General features: G+C 42.0%; 2 protein-coding genes and 1 pseudogene across 3 annotated transcripts in view; all 3 read right to left on the bottom strand.

Annotated features, from left to right (window-relative positions):
- The window catches only part of LOC147010090 (protein FAM200C-like), a 527,036-nt gene that overhangs the window by 133,263 nt on the left and 368,048 nt on the right, over positions 1-25,725 (bottom strand). The window lies entirely within an intron of this gene.
- Positions 1-25,725, bottom strand: part of LOC147010092 (glutamate receptor ionotropic, NMDA 2B-like) — a 244,428-nt gene that overhangs the window by 26,119 nt on the left and 192,584 nt on the right. The window contains exons 11-12 of the mRNA XM_085862546.1: positions 18,021-18,208; positions 4,428-4,666 (exon numbers count right to left, since the gene is read on the bottom strand). Of these exons, the coding sequence (XP_085718672.1) occupies positions 4,428-4,666; positions 18,021-18,208 (427 nt within the window). The remainder of the gene's footprint in view (positions 1-4,427; positions 4,667-18,020; positions 18,209-25,725) is intronic.
- Positions 10,021-10,972, bottom strand: LOC147010094 (uncharacterized; annotated as a pseudogene).

Raw genomic sequence — 25,725 nt, 5'->3', positions numbered from 1 at the left:
CTCCCTTCATAAGTCTTGGGTGAGTACATGTCGAACATTTCAGAAACGGTTAATTGCGAATATCTCTCAGAGAAAGAGTCTGATTTTGATGAAACTTGGGTGAAATGTGTACAATGTGGCGAGCACGTACACAAAAATGAATGGTTGCTATGCACACTTCCGTTGCTTAGCAACAGCTAAAATACTTTATCGTACATCATACAGTTATTGTGGACTATACAAAAAAATCAATACCTCCGAAACTGGACCTCCAAGGGACCTGTTTTTTTGTGCCCAAGGAGAATGTCTTACAGCATCATATAAAAAAATAAAATCTTTAGCGAATAGATAAATGGAATTACCAGGGCTGCCATTTGTTAGAGTCTCTTTGGAAACATGCCTGAAATTTCACAAGGCGGGTTTCTGGGCGCAAACTAAGAGGGCTGTGATAATCATATTTATTTTGCTAAATTTATTGATAGCATGTACATGAATATTGGCTAGTCGCGTCGGCCAGCTTTCCATCAAGAGCGAGCAGCCATGTCACCTACCGGCTTGTCCCTTTTATTTTATCCCCACTCCATTTCATTTCTGAGGCAAAATCCATGACAACCCATGGTACCCTCTGCCTGCTTGCCCCTCGTCTCGCTTGCCACAGCGTGACAACCCATGGTACCCTCCCCAACGATCGCTTCTGGGGCAAAATCGCAACGTGCACCATGGAGTAGATCGGTACTTTGAGTATTCCACCATCTACTCCAAACCAGACGTGAATCACGTTCATTTTGCACCCAGGTGGGTGGGTCAAACTAGCATCTGGCTGAAACCCCGCCCAGAAAGACGGATCACATGAAGGCTCGGTCCAATCGGGATTCTCGGATCGGACGACGACGTTGGTTTCACCATGGCTCCTCCCCGAGCTCTGTGATTTATAAATGACGGAGCAATTCTCAGAGTTGGGTCGAGTTGGTTTTGCGGGTCATTGGAGAGGTCGAGTTAGAATTGCGAGTTGTTTGGTCGTTGAAGAGAATTGCAAGTTGGAGAGGTTGAAGAGAATTGTTGTGAAAGTGTTCCTGCTGCCTGGCTCTGCCTACGTCTCGCCTCAACGGCCCGCCTACTGTACTTGTCCTCGCCCACATGACCTCAACCAAACCTCTTGTCTGGTTGTGCCTACTGCTCATCTCTCGCCTCTTTGGACTCCGCCAGACACGATTACCACGCGTGAGGCGGTGGACCCAACCACATAACTTTTGTCGGGTGCTACACCACGGAGCATCCCTTCCCGCGAAACGCTCAGGTAGCAAAAACTGTGACCTCAACTCCCTCCCACCCTGGCTGCAAAAGTCCTTTGCCTTTCATTGGGTTTATTTTGCTGAGTGTGTGTCTGGGTGTGCTGGCGCCTGTCCGTAAGATAAGCCTGTATAAGATCTTCATTGTTGTGATTGTTGTTGCTTTTATTAATCTCGCGTCAAGTCTGCACTGTGTCTGCTTTTGTAAGTTGCTTGTAAAATTGCCGCACCACACCTCTCTCATCTTTCCCCTGCATTACATACTGAATCAACCTTTTTGTTGTGCCACATGCTTTTCCCCGCTTATTGTAAATAAATAATCATTGCAGAAATGTTCCCAGCTCGCCTTTGTCTTTTCCTCCATTGGTCCAGCATGGTTCAGATCTAAGGTTAGCCAGGTCTTTATTCCCAACAATCCATTCCTTCGAGCCGGTACGTCCTTGGCAGTGCCGCTCGGCTGCATCCGATCCAGAAAGGTGATCCGGTTCGGGCAAGGCGTACTGAGGGCGTGGTTCCCCGTGAGTTGAAATCGCGTGGTTAATTAGGTAACTTGATTCTAGACAGGAGGACCCTCCACCACACGGTTGAGGTATTGGCGTCCACGGTCAGTTAAGCGACCCGCCGCTTCATGGAATTATCCATGAGTGACGCCTACAATTCCAGGGAGTCTGGTGGGAATCGACGTAGTTTCCCCCACCTAGTGGTCTTCTCACCCGACCTCGCCGTCCCGCAACAATATATATATATATATACTGCATAAGAGTGGGGAGGTTGGGATGACACATTTTTAAAGAAGAAGAAGGCACTTCCAACAAAAAGTAAAAACTATTTTTGAGCAATATTTGACTCCACTAATTTGAGCAAAAAAGAGAGAGCAGATCCGGTCTCATGGCAACGTTTCGCCGGCTTCACAACCGGCTTCATCAGGCACAATAGTCAGAATAATCGATTGTTTTATTTTCTCGAAATTGTTTGTGTAGTTTCGGAGAAGAAAGCTCATACATATTTTGGGGGGGGGTGGGGGTGGGCAACACCCTTACACCCCCTTGGAGCCCGATTTTTCTAAAGTCATGAATAAACGTTGGTACATCACAAGTGATGAAGGCGGCGGTCAAGTTTCATCGGAATTGTGCATGTCGTTTCTGAGAAGAAAGCAAATATCACTGGGGGGAGGGGGCAACCCCCCCTGTAAACTGGGAACTATTTTGGGGGAAACCCCTGCAAACTCCCTTCAGGCCGAATTTTTTTAATACCATGAACAAACTTTGGTCCATTCACGCTGATGAATGTTGTGGTAAAGTTTCATCGAAATCGTATGTGTAGTTTCAGAGAAGAAGTTGAAAATATTTGTGGACGGACGGACAGACGGACTACGTGCTATCCCATAAACTCCCTGGAAGTACATTCCAGTTGAGCTCGAAATTAAAAAAAAATCTAAAGAAAGAGCAGAGCAGACCATCGATGATATGATTTGACATTTGTTTTGCTTCAGGTTTGCAAAATAAAATACAAAAAAGCATTCCTCCATTTGACCTTGTGCACCAGCACGTGATTGGAAATGAGCTGTCGTATTGGAAATAAAAACGGACACGTCTATTGGCTTGGGGTCTCTGGGCCTGAGGAAGCCTGCTGTGAAGCAGGTGGAATGTTACTTGAGACCAGGTCTGCTCTTGCTTATTGCTCAAATCAGCGGAGTAGATGTAGTTTACTTTTGGTTGGAAGTGCTTTTTCTTCTTTCAAAAAAAAAAAAAAGTATAAATTTTCATCAGCTCGACTGCAGAATGAAAGTTTGCGCAATGAAATCATGAAATTATCAGTATTTCTAAAAAGCAAACAAAAATTATAAACAATAACCTGGAAAATTATGCACAACAGGTAGAGGTACAAAGTACACCGCCCCAATGCCAAATATAAAAATAACAAATCCTCTGGCGATGCCGCCTTGCAGCACATGGAGTTGGAATTGGGAGGGAGAGGTGTACAATAATTGATTGATCAATTGATTAATGGCATAATTAAAATAAATAAATAAATAATCATAAAAGAATTAATTTCTCAATGAATTGATGAATAGCATACCTAAACTACCACTGCTTCATCCGAATCTGTAACTTTTTGAAAATTAATTAATTAATCAAGAAATGAATAATCAATCGATGAAATGATTAATCAAAAAAATCAAAAATACTCTTTATAGCCAAATCGCTTGGTCACTGTCATGTCCAAATTTCAGCTTCCAAGCTCAAAATATGCCTGAGATATTGCCATGATGAGAAATAAAAAAAATAAGCACCTAATAAATCAATAATAATTAAGTAATTAATCAATTAATTCATTTATCAAAAAATATAAAAAATAACATTTTTGCCAAAGTGCATGTTCACTTTTGTCCCCAAATTTCAGCTTCCTTGCTCAAAGGATGGCTGACATATCGCCCGGACAAGCAAGAAAGAAAATAATTAATTGATTAATAAATAAATCAATAAATAAATCAAATAAATCACAACTAGTCCATGCCGCCAAATAACTTGGTCACTGTCATGTTCAAATATCAGCCTCCTTGCTCAAAAGGTGCATGAGATATTGCCCAGATGAGAAATTAAATAAAAAAGTTTGTAAATAAATCGAGAACAATTAAGTAAATAATCAATTAATAAATGTCCAAATTTATTAAGTCCAAATTAATTGTCCAAATTAATAAATGTCCAAATTAATTTATTAAGTAAATAATCAATTAATGAATGTCCAAAGCACTTAATAAATGTCCAAATTTCAGCTTCCAAGCTCAAAATATGCCTGAGATATTGCCATGATGAGAAATAAAAATAGAATAAGCACTTAATAAATCAATAATAATTAAATAATTAATCAATTAATTCATTCATCAAAAATATTAAAAGTAATATTTTTTCCAAAGCACATCTTCACTTTTGTCCCCAAATTTCAGCTTCCAAGATCAAAGGATGGCTGAGATATCGCGCGGACAAACAAACAAACAAACAACCAAACAAACAAACAAGAAAACAAACAAACGGAGTAAAAACTGATGAGTACTCCCTTCCTTCGGTGCCTGGCAATGACGTCATGCATCACCAAGATATGGAATTGGGAAGGAGCGGTGTACGATCATGATTATACACATAACAGAGGCGCTCTCACCCGGCTAATGATGAATAGGAGACCCGGGGGCATGTCTGCATCCTCGTTGCAGCAATGTCTTCCAACACGGAAAAAGAAGTTTTCCCCGACAAAAACCACGATGCTGAGAAGCATGGCGACCACAAGCATGAAGAAGACGCCCGCCATGTTATCAACATCCAGCTTACTGCTCATGGCCTCATTACGCTCGTTGTGGCACAGGCCAGAGAGCCAGATCATTTCCAGGTCATCAATGTCACCTGCATGGACAGCGAGCAAGAGAATGTTAAGTTCCAGGGTTGCTTTGTGGGGAGTGTGTACCATGAAAGCATTAAGTAACTCAAGGAGACAAACGAACAAATACCTATTTTATATGAGAGCAACACACCTGTGGGTGTGGATTTCAAAAGCAATAAAAAGGGCTGTTAAATTGATAATAATCCGTTTCCTTATTGTGTTTGTTCTCCAACCCTTCTTCAGTGGACGTATTGAGAAATGATGAAAACACCAATTTATCATGTTTGGAGTCCGAGTCCCTTCCTCGCACATCTGATTTTGAGTCTGATTATATTTAGAGCTCTTAGTTTCAATGACAAGTGAGGAATATTTATTGCACCTAGCCTTTACATGTATTACTAGAAGGGCACTCAGTAGAGCGCATACCTCCGCCACGCAATGCCTGATCCACGAGAACATATCGGGCCCAGTACATTTTTGAAATATCATGCGATACAGCACTACATCGTTTTTGGCCCGATCAATGGTGAAGAATCACTTAAAAATTAAATAATTCTCGTGTCCAGATCCAGATCCGGATCCTCACCAAAATCGAACTAATTCTTCCTTGTCACACAACCAACCTGCCCACCAAGTTTCATCCGAATCTGTCCTCAACTTTTTGGGATATCGTGTTATATATCGGTTTCGCGCTATCTCTCAATGGTGAAGAATCACTTAAAAAAAACTTCTAGCAGTCGGATCCGGATCTGGAACTTCACCAAAATCTAATCAGTCCGTGCTTGTCACACACCGAACCTGTCCACAATATTTCACCTGGATCCGTCCACAACTTTTTGAGATATCCTCTACATAAACAAACAAACAAACAAACAAATAAAATTGCTCGTTGAGCAAGGAATTGCCGGAATAACTTTGTCTTATCTCCATGATCTCTGAAAAACAAAAAACCTGGAAATCACTTTGGTTCTTATAAGTCGATAGTGCTAATGTATAATGAGTTATAGCACTCAGTTTGGTCATGATCATAACTTGGCAGTCAATAGGATTTGAAATGGCGTTTTTATCGCAATTTGAAATTTTTGACTCGACCCCCGACATTCGACCCCCGACCGCTAAGAAGGGTGTTGGTGTGACACCCCCAATGAGACATGTGGTTGGATCAGTATTAGAAGATGCACATTTTGGATTTGGTTTGAAGTCGATACAACCATTTTAGCGGACGTTATTGCGAAAATAAGAATTTCGGTTTTTCGGTGACCTTGACCTTGACCTTTGACCTCGATTCACCAAAAACGACAAGTGTCTAAGTTGGACCATGGCCGACGTCTGTACCCAGTTTGGTCAAGATCGCTGAAACGGTGTGGCTGCTACAGGGTAAACAAACAAACAGACAAACACACAGACAGACACACAGAATGACACACACAACCGACCAACATAATTGCCAAAATCCGAAGGATTCCGGCAATTAACAAATAGAATCCTTCACATAATCTCCTTCACCTTCGGTAGCAGAGGTAATTAGTCCGTGAGAGAGGCGTGTTTGAATCGGCCAAACAAAATGGCGGCTGAAGACTCCAGCAACCACAGAGGGCTGACCAGGATGGCGTGCTGCCAAGGCTTATTTAAAATTTTTTTTTTTATAATGAGCACCCCCTAAATTATCTTCAAAAGGGTTGTTTTTAATGAACCCAAACACCCAATTTTCACTCTTGCACTTCCTTAGAGTTTTCTTCGAATGCTTGCAAAGTTTCAGGCTGCTTGGTTTTATCGTTTTGGAGTTGTGGAGGAGACACACACACACACACACACACACACACACACACACACACACACACACACACACACACACACACACACACACACACACTGACACACTGATAGGCTGACACACACATTGCCTTTTATTAGTATAAATAGATGGAAGAAGCTTACCAGAAATGTTACTCTTAGTCAACCAGTTTTGTTTCCATATTTGTGGATATTCTTGTAATCCTTTAAGGTAGGCCCTCAGTTTTCCTTTCAACATCAAAGATCTGAGTGTGTCTCGAATGCCCTGAGGAGTTTCCAATCAAACGACACCTCTTTCCTGCGACGGTCTGTCGTAGGAGTCAGACGTTAATCTGTCTGCCATGGCTTTGTTGGAAATCGAACCTGACATTCCTGTAATGACGTTGGACACCAGCTGATTATCTGCACTCCATTTACATTATCACCCAATATTGACTGATGTGTCTCAGGCTTAATATAAGTGGCGGAAGCGATTACGTCGCTTGAGAGAAATCACATTAATTCAACGTAAGGGTAAAATCAAATGAACTTCGTTTGAAAATTAATTCGGGAGCAATAACAGATGGCAATTAGCAATAAAACCCTCACTCTTCCTGGGCCAAAATACATAGACGATTCATTATGTCTGCATTGCTGGAACAGCGGACACGTGACTTGAAACCTGATGAACTGTTTGTCATGTAAGGATTGCATAGACGGTCATACCTGGCTGATCGAACATCCTCTTAGAAGATTTATTAAGAGGTCTTCAGCTGTCCAAGGTGTTTAAGATCCCAAGCAGGACAATTTGGGGTTCTCTAATGCAGAAATAATTCAGCAATCCGAAAGGTGTCAAATCTCTTTTTCCTCTCACATCGCTTTGTACTCTGAACCTCTTTTCTTTGCCTACCTTGATTGTATTCTTCGCTGTCCTTTACTCCTTTAACTCCAACGTTGGTGTTGGGAAGGTATCAGAAGAAATTCGAGGATGGAGGTTGATGTGGCAAGGACACGTGTTGAGAATGACCGAGAGAGGGACACAGTTAGACCTGTTTGGTAGAAACCGGTGGATGGAAAAAGCAGCAGAAGGAGACAAAGGCTGCAATGAAGGGACTTTATGTTAAAGGATATGGAACCGGTGGGAGTAAGGACGGAGGAGGTAGCAGACACAGCAAGCAACACGGGGAAGGAAATTCTGAGCTGCCAACCCTGAAAAGGAATAATGGTCGAAAGAACAAAATGAAGGAGACTCTTTCCAATCCCCTTCTTCCTCTTTTCCTCCTCCTATTAAAACCCTTGCTGACACAATTCCGTCTCTCGAGTGTGGTTGATCCCCAAATGAATATGAATTATATCAGTGGGGGCTGAAAATAATTGCCTTTAATTTCTAACTTTTCTTCTTCCTGTTCTCTTCACTCTTCTTACTTCACTTGTTTGTCTTGTAATTAATTTCACTTTCATTGCTCTGCATTATATATTTAGTTATTTTTTTGCCATAGGAGGTTCTCGTTTTGCTTTCTTCCTCTTTTGGTATCCAACAGCTATGCAAGTGTGTGGTTGTGTATTCGATTTTCTTGAAAAAATTCAGTCTTGCTGATTATGATACCAGGTCTGAAAAGGTGTTGTCATTAGTGAAGTGTCATTGCGCCTTTGACCGAACGTATTATGCCCTTAAGACTAAGTACGTGTACATATACCTATGTAATTGGTGACGGTGACGAAGTACATTTGTTCAATTCAATTTTCCTGGTAATCCTGCATCCAACAATTTGGAGATGTTTCGCATATACAACCATCCATCGTTGCTCACTGGTGCAATGCACAGCCTTTCTGCACCCCCACCCCCCAAATCTCTCCTGTCCCCCACTCATCCTCTCTCCCCGAGTTTGGAAGTCATTTATTTACAGAGCTTTGCTGTACGTTTGGTTGAATGCTGACACATTTGATACTTTTCGTGATGATTTATCCCATTTTTGTTTCAGACAGTTCACCTTGCCTTGCTAACTTTTGCCCAGAGTTACAGCTCACCGTTTTCACACCGAATTCCTTCCATACGTATTTGCACCATTTGGAAGCAGTAAAAGTAAAATAAAGAAACATTGTGTCTTTTTTTTCTCGCTTTCACGTGCCAGATATTGTAGTTTGCAAAAAAAATCACCCAACACTATTGTAATCCTTTGCTAACAGACTCGGGAGCATAATGGTTAGAGCATTTGCTCTGAGGCTGGGACGTTGGCGGTTCAAATCCCAGCCGAGTCATAACAAAATGGTATGTGCTGCCTCCTTGCTTGAAACTCAACATTTAAGGGGATACAGAGGAGCACAGATTAAACAATGCTGGGAAGGCAATGCCAAACCACCCAGTATAACCCTTGCCAAGAAACTGCTTCAGCAGCGCTGATGCTCTGAGAAGAGTATGTGGTACATCAAAATTAAAAAAAAAATCCTTTACTCCACATTCAGAACATGATGGTAAGTTACTAAAGTGATGATTATTTATTTATTTATTTATCAAAGGGTGAGGGTGCTCCAGATTTGACCTGAACTTCTGTTTACAAAAAGTCAGAGTAATCATACGATAATACGTAATTTGGTGTCCGTCTGTCTGTCTGTCTGTCTGTCTGACTGCGATACATTTGGTTGTTACTTATCCAATCTCAACCAATAGTGCGGCGGATATGTGTATAATATCAGAACGATTGTGGGTTTGGTGGTAAAAGCACCAAAATTGGCACAGTTCATCATAAGAACATATAAATTGATTTTAGCTATAGTGCCAAGCCAGATTTTTCGTTGTACGAGAAATATGGGCAAAAATCCAAGATGGCCACCACCGTTGGTTGTGAAATTTTAAAATCGCCATATCTTTACCAATAATTGACATAGAAAGTTGTATAAGTTGTCTATACCTATGTTTTCATACCCATAGAAACTGAATAGACACTCAGATTGAACATAACATGCTTCCGTGCTAGTATAAGTGGTATATGACTGCCAAAATGAGCTGATTTTATGCGACTAATCGATTCTGAACTATAAATCGAATCAGAATGTCGTTTGTTGATACACCCCAGGCTCCCAGGCATAAAGAGTTCATTAAGAGCAAAATAAAATGAAGTCAAACATCATCATGATCATTTAAAACATTTACAATAAACATCAAACTTTCAATAATTCAAGCTATAAAACAATAGTTTCAACGCCATGAACACAATACTTTCATTAAGAACTTTTGACCAGAAACCATACACAGTAATACTTTTGATTGCTTGAACACAAAACGTAATTACACATAAACAAATATAATCACATGTTGTGATGAATAACAAATAACATTTAATAACACAACATCATATTTGTATGTACATGTATCACTTTCAAAACACACAATCCTGACTGAAAATAAATCTCAATAATTGTGTTCAATTGGAAATAAACGCATGATTGCACAACATAATAGCAGTATTACGTGAGAAAATATTAAATAAAATGTCAATAACATAGTAGAAATAAAATGTCAAATCCGACTTTAAAACAATCCACTAAAATGTATGCGTTTCATTTATCTCCACACGGTGACAATCATAGCTCTGGCTTGAGGTCCTCAACCATCTCGTTCATTTCCATTTTGTTCACAGTTTCCGCTACACCGGCACAGTGATGTACACTTCAATGCTGCTTTTACGCATTTACAGTGTCCGACGCATCTATTTTGGCACCCACACTTCAGTAGTTCTGAGCACGAGGCCGCAGTTTCTGGTAGTACTGTCCAACTAGGCTCCCATTTGAGCGTCGGACTTCTTCTCCACCACCAGGAACTTGGCGATGGAACATCTGGTGACCGCATGTGCATCTGTCCCCATACAAATCCAGCCTGGTGTACTGCACGTTTGGTGTTTTCGAACAGGGCAGCTTCAGTTGGTAGAATCGCATCTATTGGCCTGCCTTTTGCGGTGAACATATACTTTCTGGCTAAATCTACACTGACTTCTGAGGACGTTTTTATCATACAACAGGATCACAAACTTCTCAAATGGTGCCATCTTCGTTTCGTCAAACTCATTAGGAGATGCCATATAGTGAGCGAATACCGGTGTAATTTCTGGAAGTGCTTTCCACAACTGGAACGCCGTCTTTTTCCCTCCACCAGCAAACGAAGATGTTGTGTCACACCCCGTAAAGGCGTGAAACATTGGCAGGGCTCAAGATCGCTCCTCTCCCATTTCCTTTGCAATTTGGTGAGCAGGAATATATCGCAGATTCTTTCCAACGCCGAATGCCAACCATATTTCAGCGTCTGTCGCGAATGAAGCAGAATACACTGCCAGAATCAGCACATCAGTATCAACAGTTCGAATCATCACTTTCCGGTAGCCTTTCTCGAGTGCATCTGCAACATGGAGAAACATTCTGGTGTCGGCTTCTTCCTGTGGACAAGGCGACAGTGATGAAACATCCCGATTGATGTTACATGAGAGAACATTCTGTTTGGCAGTATTCGTCATATGCCTGATGGAGAAGTATCCATAGAGTACTGCATGTGACGATGTGTACATGCCTGGCTCGTTTTACATGGGATGATTTGAGAAGAGATTCTGCTTTTCCTGGCGTAGTGACATCTGCACCTGCTAAGGCGCTGGTCCATCCACTCCCATCCAGGAAATCCCCGATTGTCGATATATATATGCCATCTCGATATGGAGCCCTCCAAGCATAACGACAAACTTGTCTTCTCCATACAACTCCGGCCAATTCCATTGAATGGTTTTAGCGATGGCGAACAGTGGTTGATCTAGCGTTACTACTGGAACCTGTCCTGGGTTCAGGAATTCCACCGCCTGCTTGACAACGTCCATTGAATGTTGAATCATTCCAATGGATTTCGAATCATCTGGAATTAGAGGTAAGAGAGAATTGACGCTTGGCTCTATGTGTTCAGTGTGACGATTGCCGTGATATGCAGACCACGAAATTGGGTCGTCCATGCTTTGGGTGTTATCACTTCGCTGCTCCCTTGTTTTTTTTCCAGCCAAACGTGTTCATCTCCTAATGCAGTTTTCAGAAGGACGTCATTTGTTGCAGGATGATCTTCAGTTGGGGGTATCACTGGTTCCTTCGTTCTTAGTGAAACTGGCTTTACATTTGTATACGATTCTGGTAGGCTGTAGTGTGAACTGGAATGTTCAATTCTACCAGAGTTCTCTGTTGGAGTTCTCTCTCGTTCTGTACTATCTGATTCAGTAGCTCTATTTTGGAACAAAGAGATGCCTGTGCCATGGAATGATGTATGTGCAGTTGTTGATTCCAATCTGGCTATACGACTAGATGAGCACTTCAATCTGCATGAATTGTGCCACTGGGCCTCGTGTGCTTCCAGTGTATTTCCAATACCAGTACCATCATCGAGTTGTGATATGTCAACTAGAATAGGTTGTTGTTTCATTTCACTGAAAATTGTCAAATTGTCCCCCAGGGTTTTGTAACCTGCACCAACACCACGAGCTTTCCTTGATTTTGCTGGGCAATGGAGCACTTCAGATGTAACACTTTGGCAAAGACGACACATTGTCCAGTCAATAGGTTTGGGAACACTGATGTCCAGTCAATAGGATTTGGGAACTCCATGGATAAGCTTACATTTCTTCTCGGCCGACATGTTCAAACCTGGTTATTCACCTGAAATGCAGTTGAATGTACATGTATAATGTTTAAATTCATAATATTGTGCTCTTAATGGAGTGCTTGCTCATGGCTATAAATATAAAAATATATTATCCAAATAACATTCGAATTTGATTATTTCAGAATTAATTACACAAAATCTACACATTTTGGCAGTCATATTCCATTTATACGAAGAATGGAACACTTCATGTACAATCTGAGTATTTAGTCAGTTTATATGGGTATGAAAACATAGATATAAACACATTATACAACTTCTATGTCAATTGTTGGCAAAGATATTGCGATTTTAAAATTTCACAACCAGCGGTGGCAGCCATCTTGGATTTTTGCCCATATTTCTCGAACAACGAAAAATCTGGCTTGGCACGATAGCGAAAATCAATTTATATGTTCTTAGCCTGATTTGTGCCAATTTTGGTGCTTTTACCACCAAACCCACAATCGTTTCACATATCTGCTGCACTGCAATCTTGACAGAAGGACAAAGGGTCACACGATGGAGGTTGTTGTAGCTTAACTTCACCCCCTTCCCCTGGTGGGGATTTCCTTGGAAGAAATCCGTGTCAAGGTGTATATAGATAGCTGATCGTGGCGTTTTTCCAAGGCCGCTTCTAATAACTAATAATACCAATAATGATAATAGTATAATATTAATGTTATTACAAAATAATATTAACACCAACAATATCCCCTGTCCCCAAGGGGTTTTTTTTTTATCCTTGGACACATTCCATGTTAACATGTATAAATAGCTTATCGTGGCGTTTCGTGGGGCAAGCCTACCGGAAGTAAAAAATATAAATCACAAACACGTATGATTACCTTTTTTAATAGTCACGACTGCTGTTTAACGCTAAACCGAAAGAGAGGAAACCCGACGTTCTTCAGATCAGATCAGATATGGGAACATGTGCTGGAGCAGTGCGTTGCTGGGTCCACTTTACGCTGGTACTCCAGGGGCCTCCGTCTGGCCATCCCCCAGGCAGATGCCTGGCACATCCCCATCTCCTTGAGATGCCAACATTCTTGAGGCATTTTATGCTTATTGCATCCCCCATAGACGAACGGACCCCGAGCCTCGATCTACTGTAATCTATGCACCCCAAAGAGGATAATAACGTCACCCTTCCTGACGCTGCCATAGGGAGCAGGTGTCCTAGTGTTTGTAAGTAAATAATTGTTGATGGAATTTTTCTTCATTGCATTGTAAACAATTCACCCAGCCACCTTTTTCCCGCTTTCTTGGTGTGCTGGAAATCAAGATGGCAGCAAGTAGAATGACAAAAAGGGTGGAGCAACAGAGCAATTGTGAAATTTCTAATTGAATAAAATATCAAGCTTGTCGGGCTTCACGGATGATTGGCTGCTGCAAAAGACATCCATATGTGATTGGTGCAAATAATTTCAATATGGACATGAAAGGGTACAGAATGAACCGCATGCTATAAGACCGACCACCTCGATCAACAATGCAAAAATTGAGCTTTGTGAAGATCACATTTTCACTGGTCAAAAGCATCGAGAGGGTGTGCAGGTCAAAAGGGTCTCAGCCTCGAAGGTGTCTGAGGAGTGTAAAGGTCGAAGTGGTCCAAAGGATCTGCAACGGTCTGTACGTCGGTCGTCAACAATCACTTCGAGGTGCAGAAACGGGAATACAGAAGTTTACAAACAGAAGATTGCAATTAGACTTGGTGGTGTAATTGGTGAGTGTCTATTTTGAGTTTAGGAGATCAGCAGTCTTCCCAAAAACTTTTAAAATGGTATGTCCTGCTTCCTTGTTCGATGCTCAGGATTTAAAAAGTATAGATCATGGACAACTAACCATTGCACAGACTTCAGAGGCCTAAAGGCCTCCTCCTGCTTTGAAGTTCCTTTTGAGAGACTCATATTTTGCATCCAAAAGAATCTCTGACCAACCTTTTTGGAAATGTTTCTTTTTCTGAAATACAGGAACCATTTGAATAAGAGAAGAGAAGGAGATGAAGTGGTAAAGTGACAGCACCATAGCCAAGTGACAGTGCCATGGCCAAATTGTAGTAATTTTCTTCTTTCTTTGACAAGCTTCTCCGACCATATTTTCTCCATGCACAGTTTTCAATGTAGGCGTATGGAGCGCTCTCTTGCTAACCACCGTTCAACTACTCCACACTTTGATGAACCTGTCTCAGTGAAGCATGAGAATAAGACGTCTCTTAGAAGACTGTTATATCATTGAAGCTCAAATTCCATAGGCAGGCCCATTTCTGCCAATGCTTCCCGGCACATTCAATGCCTGTGGCAGTGTGTTGCTTTTTTGCAGCACCTGTCTTAAGGTATCCTGAACTCCAGCAGTGAGAACTCCAGAGGGTTGATGATAAATAGACCGCTGTGGCAGTTATAAACCAGAAACAGCTGTCATGTGACAAACTGCTTAACCCTGCACTCACCGTGTAAAGAAAATACGAGATCTCTCCGAAAGGGCTACTCTATGTGAAAGATACGTCTAAGATGCAGGTGGGCCTGAAAGCTCACCATGACGTTTTAACGCATGCTCTACAATGGAGCCCCTCCTGGTAGCACTGCAACACACAATTGTTTATATATATATATATATATATATATATATATATATATATATATATATATATATATATATATATATATATATATATATATATATATATATATATATATATATATATATATATATATATATATACATATAAGATTGGGGTGGTTGGGATTACACATTTTTAAAGAAGAAGGTACTTCCAACCTAAAGTAAAAAACAAGCAACTAGATCGACTCTGCTAATTTGAACAAAAAAGTGAAAAAAGACCCGGTCTCAGGTGACGTTTCGCCAGCTTCGCAGCTGGCCTCATCAAGCACAACAGACGGAGTCAATGTAGTTTTTTTTTTTTTTTTAACTTTTGGTTGGAAGTACCTTCTTACTCTTAGAATATATATATATATATATATATATATATATATATATATATATATATATATATATAAACATATATACAGAAAATATACACATATATATATATATATATATATATAAACATATATACAGAAAATATACACATATATATATATATATATAAACATATATATATATATATATATATATATATATATATATATATATATAAACATATATACAGAAAATATACATATATATATATATATATATATATATATATATATATATATATATATATATATATATAAACATATATACAGAAAATATACACACACATATATATATATATACATTCATATATATACATATTTATATATCTATACATATATATATATATATATATATGTATATATACACATTTATATATACTAGTACGGGCCCATAGGGGTGAGCCCGTTGGTGCGTGCCCGTAGGTGAGTGCCAGTATGTGCAGCCTCTCTCTCTCAAACCTCGAAAAGTCACATCCGCGGGTCCCCAGCAATATTCCTGGCAAGTTTCAATCGTGCAAAATAAATAATAATAATAAATAAATAAATAAATAAATATTAATTTTGACGTTATTCGTGACGTCATAGCACCGTGTCTTGTCATTGGTTGACAGATAAATGGCCGTAACTTGGGAACCGCTCGTCTGATGGATATCAAACCTCGAAAAGGCACATCCGTGGGTCCCCGGCAATATTCCTGGCAAGTTTCAATGAGATCGGACCGGCGGTCGTCGAGAAACGGCGGTCGCAGACAGACAGACAGACAGACAGACAGACAGACAGACAAACAGACAGACAAACAGACAGACACACACACACACAGAGGTTGCTGGAATTATAGATAGATATACATATATATATATATATATATATATATATATATATATATATATATATATATATATATATATACAGTATATATATCGTCAATCGACTCCATTATTATCTTTCACTGAGCATGTTACCTTCCCAGGAGTTTCTTGCAAGTTTCAGAAACACAGTCCACTATTCTACTACTCATAGATCACCCTCACACTAATGATAACTGGAGAGTGCGAAACCCCATGCAATGTTCAAGTATATATTTCGATTTTAATTAAACAAAGATTCTAAAGATCGTTTAGCGCTATTGAAGTAATCTTAAACACCAACCACCCTTATACACCACCCTATAGAACATGTCTAAGTCCTGCTAAACCAGGGGTTCTTGGAAGTATTATGAAGGTGATTTGTGTTCTACACTGTTCAAGTATATAAAGCAATTTAAACAAAGGTTTAAAGAGGTTTAAAGGCATATAAATGAATTAATTCCGGGTTTTACCACCATTTTACCCAGTGTCTATTGCATCACCCGATCTAATACTTTACATTAGTTCTTTGTGCCTGTTGTTTATGTCCTTTACAACATCCTTAAAAAACAGTAAGTTTCCTGCTTGGAATGATTTTCAATTTTGTTTGACTGCCAGACAGGGAGACAGTCAGGATATTATCTCACACCTGTCCACACATGTACGATCTGGACAAATTCAGATCCAAAGTACTGCCGAACTACAAGTTCGATTTCCGATCGAAGTTCTGATTCATGTTCAAAATATAACATTCAATTGAAATCAAGTTGTTCCTCGACCATAAACTGATAAGCCAGACGGACGGACGGACAGACGGACGTTAACCACTTGCTTAACCACACTTCTAATTTCATGTTGTGGGGTAATAATGATAATAATAATAATAATAGCAATATTAATATAAAACCTTTACAAAAGGTGATTCCATCATTTCATATGATGTCAAATATGCCGGTGTTCAGAACATTACAATTTCTCTGAAAGTTTGAGAGTTGAGGCTTTGAAATAACTACTCTCGCATCACAGACACGCCGGTAGTCTCTCTGTCTTCTACTGCCTCCTTTCTGGTCCATGCACCCTCCCTCAGGTTTCTTTTGGGTGCACACGGTCTGCCAGTAACTCTCTTCTAGCAAAACTCCCAAAGTCCCAGGCTGACTGCTCAGCTCCACTCTTTCGTTCTTCTTTTCTCTCTCCCGTGGAACTGACATGCTACGTCTGTTCAATCTCATTATTCCATCCATAGCTCCAAGGTAGCCGTTTATCACCACCTCAGTTCATTCCCCATCCAAACCAGTGATCTTTTGCAACCTCATTAACCCTCACCAAGTACAGCTTCTCCTTTCCAAGTTATTGCCCCACACCCTCTGCCCTCTCTTCTCCCTCTCCCTCTTTTTCAACTTTTTGGTCCATTTTTTTTCATCCCTGGTTTTCCATTCCTCTTATTGCTGTGTTTGACATTGTATCCAGCTTGATAAACTCCCTGTGTATGGGCCAGGCATCTGCCTGCGGGATGGTCAGGAGGCTCCTGGAGTACTGGCGGAAAGTGGATGCAGCGACGTGTTGCTCCGGGGAATGCTCCCATACCTGACCTGACCTGACCTGACCCCCTGTATCCTCCTCTTTCGCCTTCCCTCTGTTGTATCCCTCGACCCTGCTGTTAGTGTATTTTCCCCTTTTCCACTATGCTCTTCATGTTCGTTATTCTATTGTCCTAGCCATTCTGGTCCATTCTATTGTCCTAGCTCTTCCATGAACCTCGACTTTAGAACCAAGCAAACAAAATTGCAAGTTTATTTAATATTGATACGAAGAAATATCAACGTCTACCCCTTAAGTCAAGAAAGCAAAGAGCAATCTAAATGGTAACTCTTCAAAAGCAGAATCAAGAGTCAGGTGAGCCAAGCATGTTCGGTGTTTCCACAGGTGTGAAGCAGCACGAGGGCTCCTCTTATTCAGTCACAGTGACTGGAACGAAAAAAGCTGAAGTCGAGGCAACAGCAGAGAGCCGAACCTCGCATTCCAATCATGCTTCGATTTTTAAGGACAAAAAACGAATCAAAATTACAGCTTGAGTACACGGTAGTGACGCGGAGGGCAGGAAAGGCCCTCGGCGTACCATCTCCGATGAATTGCAGCAAAGCCAGGTCGATCCTCCGCTTCCACCGTGAGCCCTTTTTCAGTGCGATGCCGTAGCCTGTCGTAGCAAACACTTTCCCACTGCCGATCGTCACCAGCTTACAACCTTCATCTTTGGCGGCCATGTAATTCAGCACCGCCGCGTCATAGATGAACGCGTTCAGCTTTCTGAAAGAGTGACAGAGGAAGAAAAACACAGCCTTTATCATCCGAACTCTCTGTCTTCAATCCGACTACATAAAACAAGATGTCTGGATTCCTTATAGAACTGAAAATGGCTTGGCTGACCAGCACCAAAGTTAGGTTTTCTTACATCAACTGCTGCCTGCTGCAGTGCTTACATTGCATGCATTGCATCACTGAACAAACGGTTCCCCAGAGAGGACATAGTATAGGCTGACTGTTCCATTTACAACATGGATCTTACCAGATCCCACAGGATGTATTGTTTGCAAACAATAGGTATTCTGGCCAAATTACGAAGTATTGTTGTGACGACACTGGACTGGTATCTCACAGACTGTGGGTTTCAAACATGACTGAAGGCAATGGTACTTTGCACCTGAAGTCTTGACATCAGTAAACTGAGCTAGATGCCAAAGAACTAACATGTCAATGTCAGATTAACAATGAAACACCCATCTGACTCAACAATGGTCACCGACCTGGTTTGGATTGTAAATGAGGCCAGTCCGCACCTGGTGGTTTACTCTTAAATGCTTTTCGGGGAAACATAATTGGCACTAAAATGCGACCCACAAACCCATAACCAAACTAGAAGGGCACTCGGTAGAGGGCATACCTCCGCCGGGCTAAACAGTTTACGTTTTGTATCGCACTGATAGGCCGGATCTGTATCTGAACTTTAACCAAAATCGAATCGACTTGTTCTTGTCACCTACCCAACTGATCCACCAACTTTCGTGATAACTCGTCCACAACTTTTTGAAATATGCGAGATGTCGTTTTTGAGCCCGATCTCTCAATGGTGAAGAATCACTTGAAAAATTAAATAATTATCGTATCCAGATCCGGATCCGAATCTTCATCAAAATCGAATCAATTTGTCGTGGTCAAACACCGAAGCTGTGCACCAAGCTTCATCCGAATCCGTCCACAACTTTATGAGATATCCTGTTCACAAACAGAGAGACAGACAAACAGACAGAGGTGAAAGTGTAACTTTGTCCACCTGCGGTGGCGGAGGTGGACAAGCGTAAACTGATTTGAACCCCTTACCCTAAGTGAACCCTTCCAGGTTAGTAACCACCTCAATTGTAGTGATCCTCCAGATCAAAAGATCAAAAAAATCTCAAAAAGTAGATCAGATCACAAGAAGAACAAGGAAGAATTTCCAGATTTAGAATTCCATTTTTGAAATTCGAAATGCAATTAACAGAGCTTTCCCCATCTCTGTCCATGTTGCACCGAGAGTAGAGATCAGGATGAAAGGTTCAGGTCGAATTGAAAGGTTGCTAGCAAACGGTGAAGAAATAAGCTTGGTGTTGGCTTAGCGATTCGGGTGGCCGGCTTGGGATCTTAGGGTCCTGAGTTCGAGCCCTGCTGGCTGGTGAATTAACACCAGGTGGGGTTGACTCAGCCTATCATCTTTCTGAGGTCGGCAAAATAAGTACCAGTACACTGGTATCGAGGCACAACCATAATGATAGCTACCAAGCTACCAAGCTGCCAAACGCAAGAAGAAGAAGAAGAAGTGAAGAAATATCAGCGACAAGCCGGTTGAAGTGAGAACAGATGATGCACCGGCTGTGCCGCATCTCATGATCATCCAAGAAGTCAGATTTCATGGAAAAGCTGCCTTGAAGGAAAAACCCCAGTAGGTTTCATAACCATGAGAAACAAGCTGCTGGCTTCTGCCTTTGGAAAGAAACCTGACATCAGAAATCTATGGGGATCAAGGGGACATGTTTGGCTGAATATGAGGAAGGAGTGATGTAATGTATGCATGTGGTGAAGCAAAACCTCCGTTGTTGCCTCAATAATCCAAATTTTCAATCCCTCACCATAACAGCTGCTCCGGTGACTAATTTAATCCTTCTTGTCCAATCCTTCATGTTGGCGCAGCTGCTTACGGGCTTTGTGGGTGAACGCCACCTCGTCCGTCACCAGCTAAATGGTTAGTGATGTCCAGGACAAATGGGCAATCCCAGCACTGTTGACGGAAAAGGCATCACCTCCATCGCTGATGACATCTTTCAAATAATTCTTTTGATTTTGTTTTTGCTCATTCCCACTGACATTGCTCTACATCGTAGATTGACAACAGGCATTCCCAAGAAGCAATGTTCCCTCCCCCCCCCACCCTCACCCCTGTTCCTGGGAAAGGATTTAATTACAACTACAAGTGGGTTTGATCTTTCTCTTGTAGGAGCTCATATTCAGGTGGAATCAAATATGCAGCTCGTTCATAGCTTTTGGGAATTGTGACCCAGAACATCCAAAAGGTAAAATGACGTTCTGAAAGTAGAAGCCAGAAAGATACAGCTTAAATGTCATCAACATCTATACAGCAAAGGGTAGTGCTGGGCAACCTGAGCCTGTGGGACGGTGACGGCCTGTACTGCATCTAAATGCAGACGCCCTGTTTTTTTTTTAACACTTTACATGAACCATATTCTGTGAATGAATCTCTGTAAGATCCTGAATCACCAGGTGATGGCCTTTGGTATTGATTGACATGTTCAGTCCTTTTTTGTATTCAAATTTTCACATCATGTAAACAAAGCTATAGTTCAATGAAAATGCATGGTTTTGGATTGAAATTTTGTTCAAGGAAGTCTTTCAGCCCGAGAGGTTGTTTGAGGGCTGCACCTGCAGTCTTCTGATTAACTTTGGTTGTCCAGAACTGCTTAAAGGAAATGACTTATTTTGGAGAAGGTGAAATTCAGCGACTCTTGAAAAAAAAAAAAAAAAAAACGTTTCATTTTCAACTGAAGTCTTGTTTGCACATTGCAGACCACAGGCTTAACCTGCGGATGGAATCAACAGAATGTTGATTGAGGTATGCTAACCGCCGTGGGAAGCCAGGAAATGTTACCCTTTTGGGGGTTAACACTTCGGCGGAGCAAAAGGATTAATGACGAGAGGTAGAGGTCGAAACGTCAGCTCCTTCTTGCTTTACTTCCCATGGCAGTTAGCCGACCTCGATCAATGTCTTGTTGGTGCCGTCCATTGTTCAACCTGTCTGCCGACGCAGATAGACACACAGCCTTGACAAGCAAAACGAGTTCTTCATTCTACCGGCTCAGATCAAAAGCTTGTGGATTGCTTTGAATTGAGGTTTAGGCCACACCAACGGATTTCTTTCAATGTGACGCAACTGGACGGTCAATGGATATTCATAACGATTGTGGAAAGTTGCTATGGTTACGACGCACCAGGTCATACCAATCAGCGCCAAAGAACTGGCCATCGTGGGCTCCGCCACAAAAACCAGGAAGGTAAGTAATGATTGTTCCCTCTGGCATGTGTCGAAAGCTCAGGAACAAGAGAAGAACCACTGGCATGGGCGAAATCTCGCCAGAAGAAGGGTCTTGCCATTTTTGGTGTTTTTTTTCTTCCTCGTCAGGCAGAGGCGACAACGTCGGAGTAATAAGTGGAATCTGTGCATCCGGTAGTGGCTTCTGCGGCCAGCACGAAGGCATTAGTTTTAGAAATATAGTTTGCATAACCTTTGGATGCGATATCATACAAAGGATGTTTTTTTCCTGCCATCGTCGAATCACATCGTCATCACGTTCTTTCGTCCAGAAGTTAGCCATTTGATTCGGGAAGAAGGTGTGAGGCAGTGCTGCTCTCTGATGAGCTCAGCAGGAGCACGTTTGTCGAGTCACATCGTCAGGGCATTCACACCAATGGACGAATACCAAATACGACCAAGATCGAACATTTTCAATCGGTGTCCTCCTACGCCTCCCACGTATTTCTTCTGTTCTGTTCTTTGGTGTAGCTCTTCCATGAGCTCAGACTTTGCGTACGATAAATGAAGTAAAATAAAAAAAGAAATTCAAAATGAAAAACCAAAATAGATAAATAAACCAAACCACCTTAGCATAGCAATGACCCAATTGGAATGCATTCCCGATCACGTGGAAAGGATGACTCCAATGAGCAGGTCCTTTATGAAAAATCAATTAAGGAGGCCAGATGTCCACAAGTCACAACAGGAGTAGGGTAAAGAAAGAAAAAACATGCGGTGAAAAATAAAATAAAAACCACCATTCATTAACCTTATCATCCTCCAGATACAATTTCATCCCAGCGTGATTCCCAAGAAAGGAATAATTAACAATAATAATAGTAATTACATCCAATGTCTGCGTGTCATTTTTGCATCTCCTCCCAAACGACTGGTTGCACAAAGTTGAAAATGGTATTATATTAATCACCAAGGACCCAGCCAGTGCAGGGTCAAATGAGTTTTTTTTTATGGACAAAAACATTTTCATTATTCCCATCGATAAATGCCAAGACAAAGCAAGCATGAAGTATGCTTTGTGTTTCTTGGTGACATCGCGAGGTGCTGCTGATTGGCCATGCGAGGCTAGGTGCACTGTGATCGGTTCCTGGCAAGTGAAGTCAATTCACCCTTACCGGTACTGCACCTGTTTCCCTGTTCTTAAAAAATTTAAATAAAAATAATTACAGCTACAAACAACACAACAAAATGTAGGCCTAGAGCCCACGGCCTGTTTGTGTTTTAAAGAAGAAGTAGAAAAGCCTTGGCGTTGGTTGGGGATTGCCTGAACGTAAGGACTGTCCAACTACTACAGCCCTCGTAACGGTTTCTCTTGCAAGATGGGATTTGTTGTCTCATACTGGGGTAATCCCAGTCCACCAGCGCATGTCCGGGCATGTAAATAGGCAACAGGTGTGTCTTTCCGAAGCCTAAGCTACAATCTGACATGGTGGCATACTTAAATATCCAACTTACGAAGGGTTCCCATTTTGGCCACCCCGAGCACAAGCCGGTGCTGGAGCTTTGGCATAAGGTTCTCTTTGAGAAAGAATAGTTTCTGCTGTGGCTTCAGCAGATCTCTCTTCAGGATATTCAGTCCGTCCTCAAGGATGGCCCCTTGCAACGATGCCATACCTCTCGGTCTGACCTGAACCCCAATATATTTTCGGTCATCTCCCACCATCCGCTCGCCCCATATAAACATCTGAGATGCATCCACCATGTATCGCTTCGCTTTCCCGTCAATGACAATAGCCATTGTTGAAGACTTCCCACAGCAAAATCTATGCTGACAGCTTTCAGATCAGACTGGGCAGAATCTAGTGCAGCTTGGATCCCAGTGGGTGTCCTCGCACAGGATAAGGTCATCAGAAAACGTGCGTGCGGGAATGATGCTGGTTCCAATCTGCACCCCCCACTCTATTCTGGAGGTTGCAAAGAAACTCAGCCAGCACCGAGTTAAACAGAACTGGTGAGAGTGGGTCACCTTGCTTCACATCACACTGCATAGACATCTGCCCATCACGATAGAAGTCCAATGTTGTCAAACATCGATGGTATGATTGAGTGATGTACTCGAAGAGGGGCTCGAGAGCCCCTATCCTGGCATCTGCTCTTGTCATGGCTCCACGGTTGATGGAATCGAATACCTTGAATACGTCCAGCATGGCCAGGTTCAGGGGGTTTGGGTTGCGGGTCACATCGCACAGATTAGAATCTAGTGCGACAATGTTTCTGCACATCCATCACTCTTCCTGAATGCTCGCTGTGACAGGTGCATCCTAAAGGCCTGGGCACTTCGTCGAGCCAAGATTTTGTGTTGGAGACGAACAAGGAAGCTGCTTATAGTGATGGGAAGGTCCGTGGAGGCTTTCTGGGCGACCTCTACTTTTGGGATAAGGATTGTTCTGTGCCTTTTAAAACACAGTGGTAGATATCCCGATAGTAACCACAGGTTGTACATCTTGCATAGGCAGCTATCCGGAATGGACTGGACCAAGCAATGGCTAAGTCCGTGGTCCATTACGCAGTTGCTGTTTTTCGTCATGTTCTTCGCTGATCGTAATGGGTGACACCAAGCGCCATTGTGGCTTTGGCTCTGCAAGATAGCGAGTGTCGGGGTCAGACTTATGTTCAAATAAGCCTTTCCAGAACTCGAACACTCGTCCACGATTCTCCACAGTCTGACTCCGAGTCCATGTTCCAGCGATACACTGTCTGGCACATTGTCCTGGTTATATTTGATCAGTCTTTGAACTGCAGTGCAATCATACCTTTTTTATATTTATTTTTGGATACATAGTCGAGGCTCGTGGAAGAGCTAGTACAGTGAAGGGATGAGGACGTAACCGACAAAAACAGGATGCAAAACACGCATGTATGGTGTGGACAAAATGGATACAGAAGGAAGCTACAAGGAGGGAAAACTAGAAAATTGGAAGGAGGAGGGATTTTGGTGGAGTTATCGAGGGTAGGAAAGAACATGGTTTAGGATTGGGGATGACCTGAGATGGTGGTGAACAGCTGTCTTGAAGACCTGAAGGGAGAAATGAAATTGAAGAGGATGTGGAAGTTGATTCAACAGGCAGAAAAATAGGAACAAATGAGTGGGGGTGAGCAGTGATCCGGGATTTAGGTAGTTTCACCAGAAAGGGGTTGATGGTGGTCCATGTGAGCCCTGCAGAAACCTAGTGGGGACAAATCCAATCCATTGGGACCATACTCTGTACAGAGCATCAGTGGTGCCAAAGCAGTCTCCTGGGCTATTGGGCACAATCCCAGACAGGTAGCCACTCCGATGCAGGATACTCGAATGGCACAATCATCCCAGTAAGTTGGTACTCATTGTGCCAACCTCAGAAGGATGACAGGCTGAGTCAACCCCACCTGGTATTAATTCAATGGTAAGCAGGATTTGAACTCAGGACCCTAGGATCCCAAGTCCACCACCCTAATCATTAAGCCAACACCAGGCATAACAGGGACAAAGCAAGGAAAGAACACAGGGTGCAAGACCAGAAAGGAGGTGGTCGAAGACAGAGAGACCATCGACCTGACTGCGATGGCGAAGTGATAGACCCATAGACTCAGCATCAGCACGGGAGATTCCGATGATCTTGAAGGCCTTTGTTTCCACGGCATCAAGCCGAGCAATATGTGAGGCAAGGGAGCCAGCCGAAAGAGGAGAGCACCATTAAGGTGTAGATGAAGGTCTTGTAGGTGGATAGGAGTTCAGGTGTGTCAAGGAAAGACCTTGTATGATGGAGGATGCCCAGTCCGCCAATGGTTTTGGAGGCCAATTTTGAAATGTGGTTTGCCCAAGAAAGATCATGGCTGATAGTGAGTCCCAGGAGTTTGAATGACTGAACTTCTTGCTCGTTCTTTCAGCACCTTACGACTAACACCATTGGGGTGAAGATTTTGCTTCCAAGTAGCTCCGTCCAAGTTTGGGTACTGAACTCGGGTGTCTCTGGCTCTTCTCGTACCACAACCTCTAATTGGGTTCGATCAGCCCTTGCGCTTCTCTTTTGCAACATTGCTGGCAAAATCGAACAAGATTGGGGTTGGAGCTGTTGAAGGATTAAAATTTCCCGTTAATAAACTCCAATTAATTAAGGGAGAAGATTCTCGGTAACGTTTAGTCACGTGGAGAGCATAATTCTTCCTTTCCTTCAGCAGTTCTCAACACGCAGGCCATGCCCGTGAT

Source organism: Eptatretus burgeri, chromosome 17 (genome assembly GCF_056783735.1).
Source record: "Eptatretus burgeri isolate ZD-2024b chromosome 17, Ebu_testis_v1, whole genome shotgun sequence".
In the NCBI taxonomy this organism is placed as follows: domain Eukaryota; kingdom Metazoa; phylum Chordata; class Myxini; order Myxiniformes; family Myxinidae; genus Eptatretus; species Eptatretus burgeri.
This window is presented reverse-complemented; position numbering and strand designations above follow the sequence as displayed.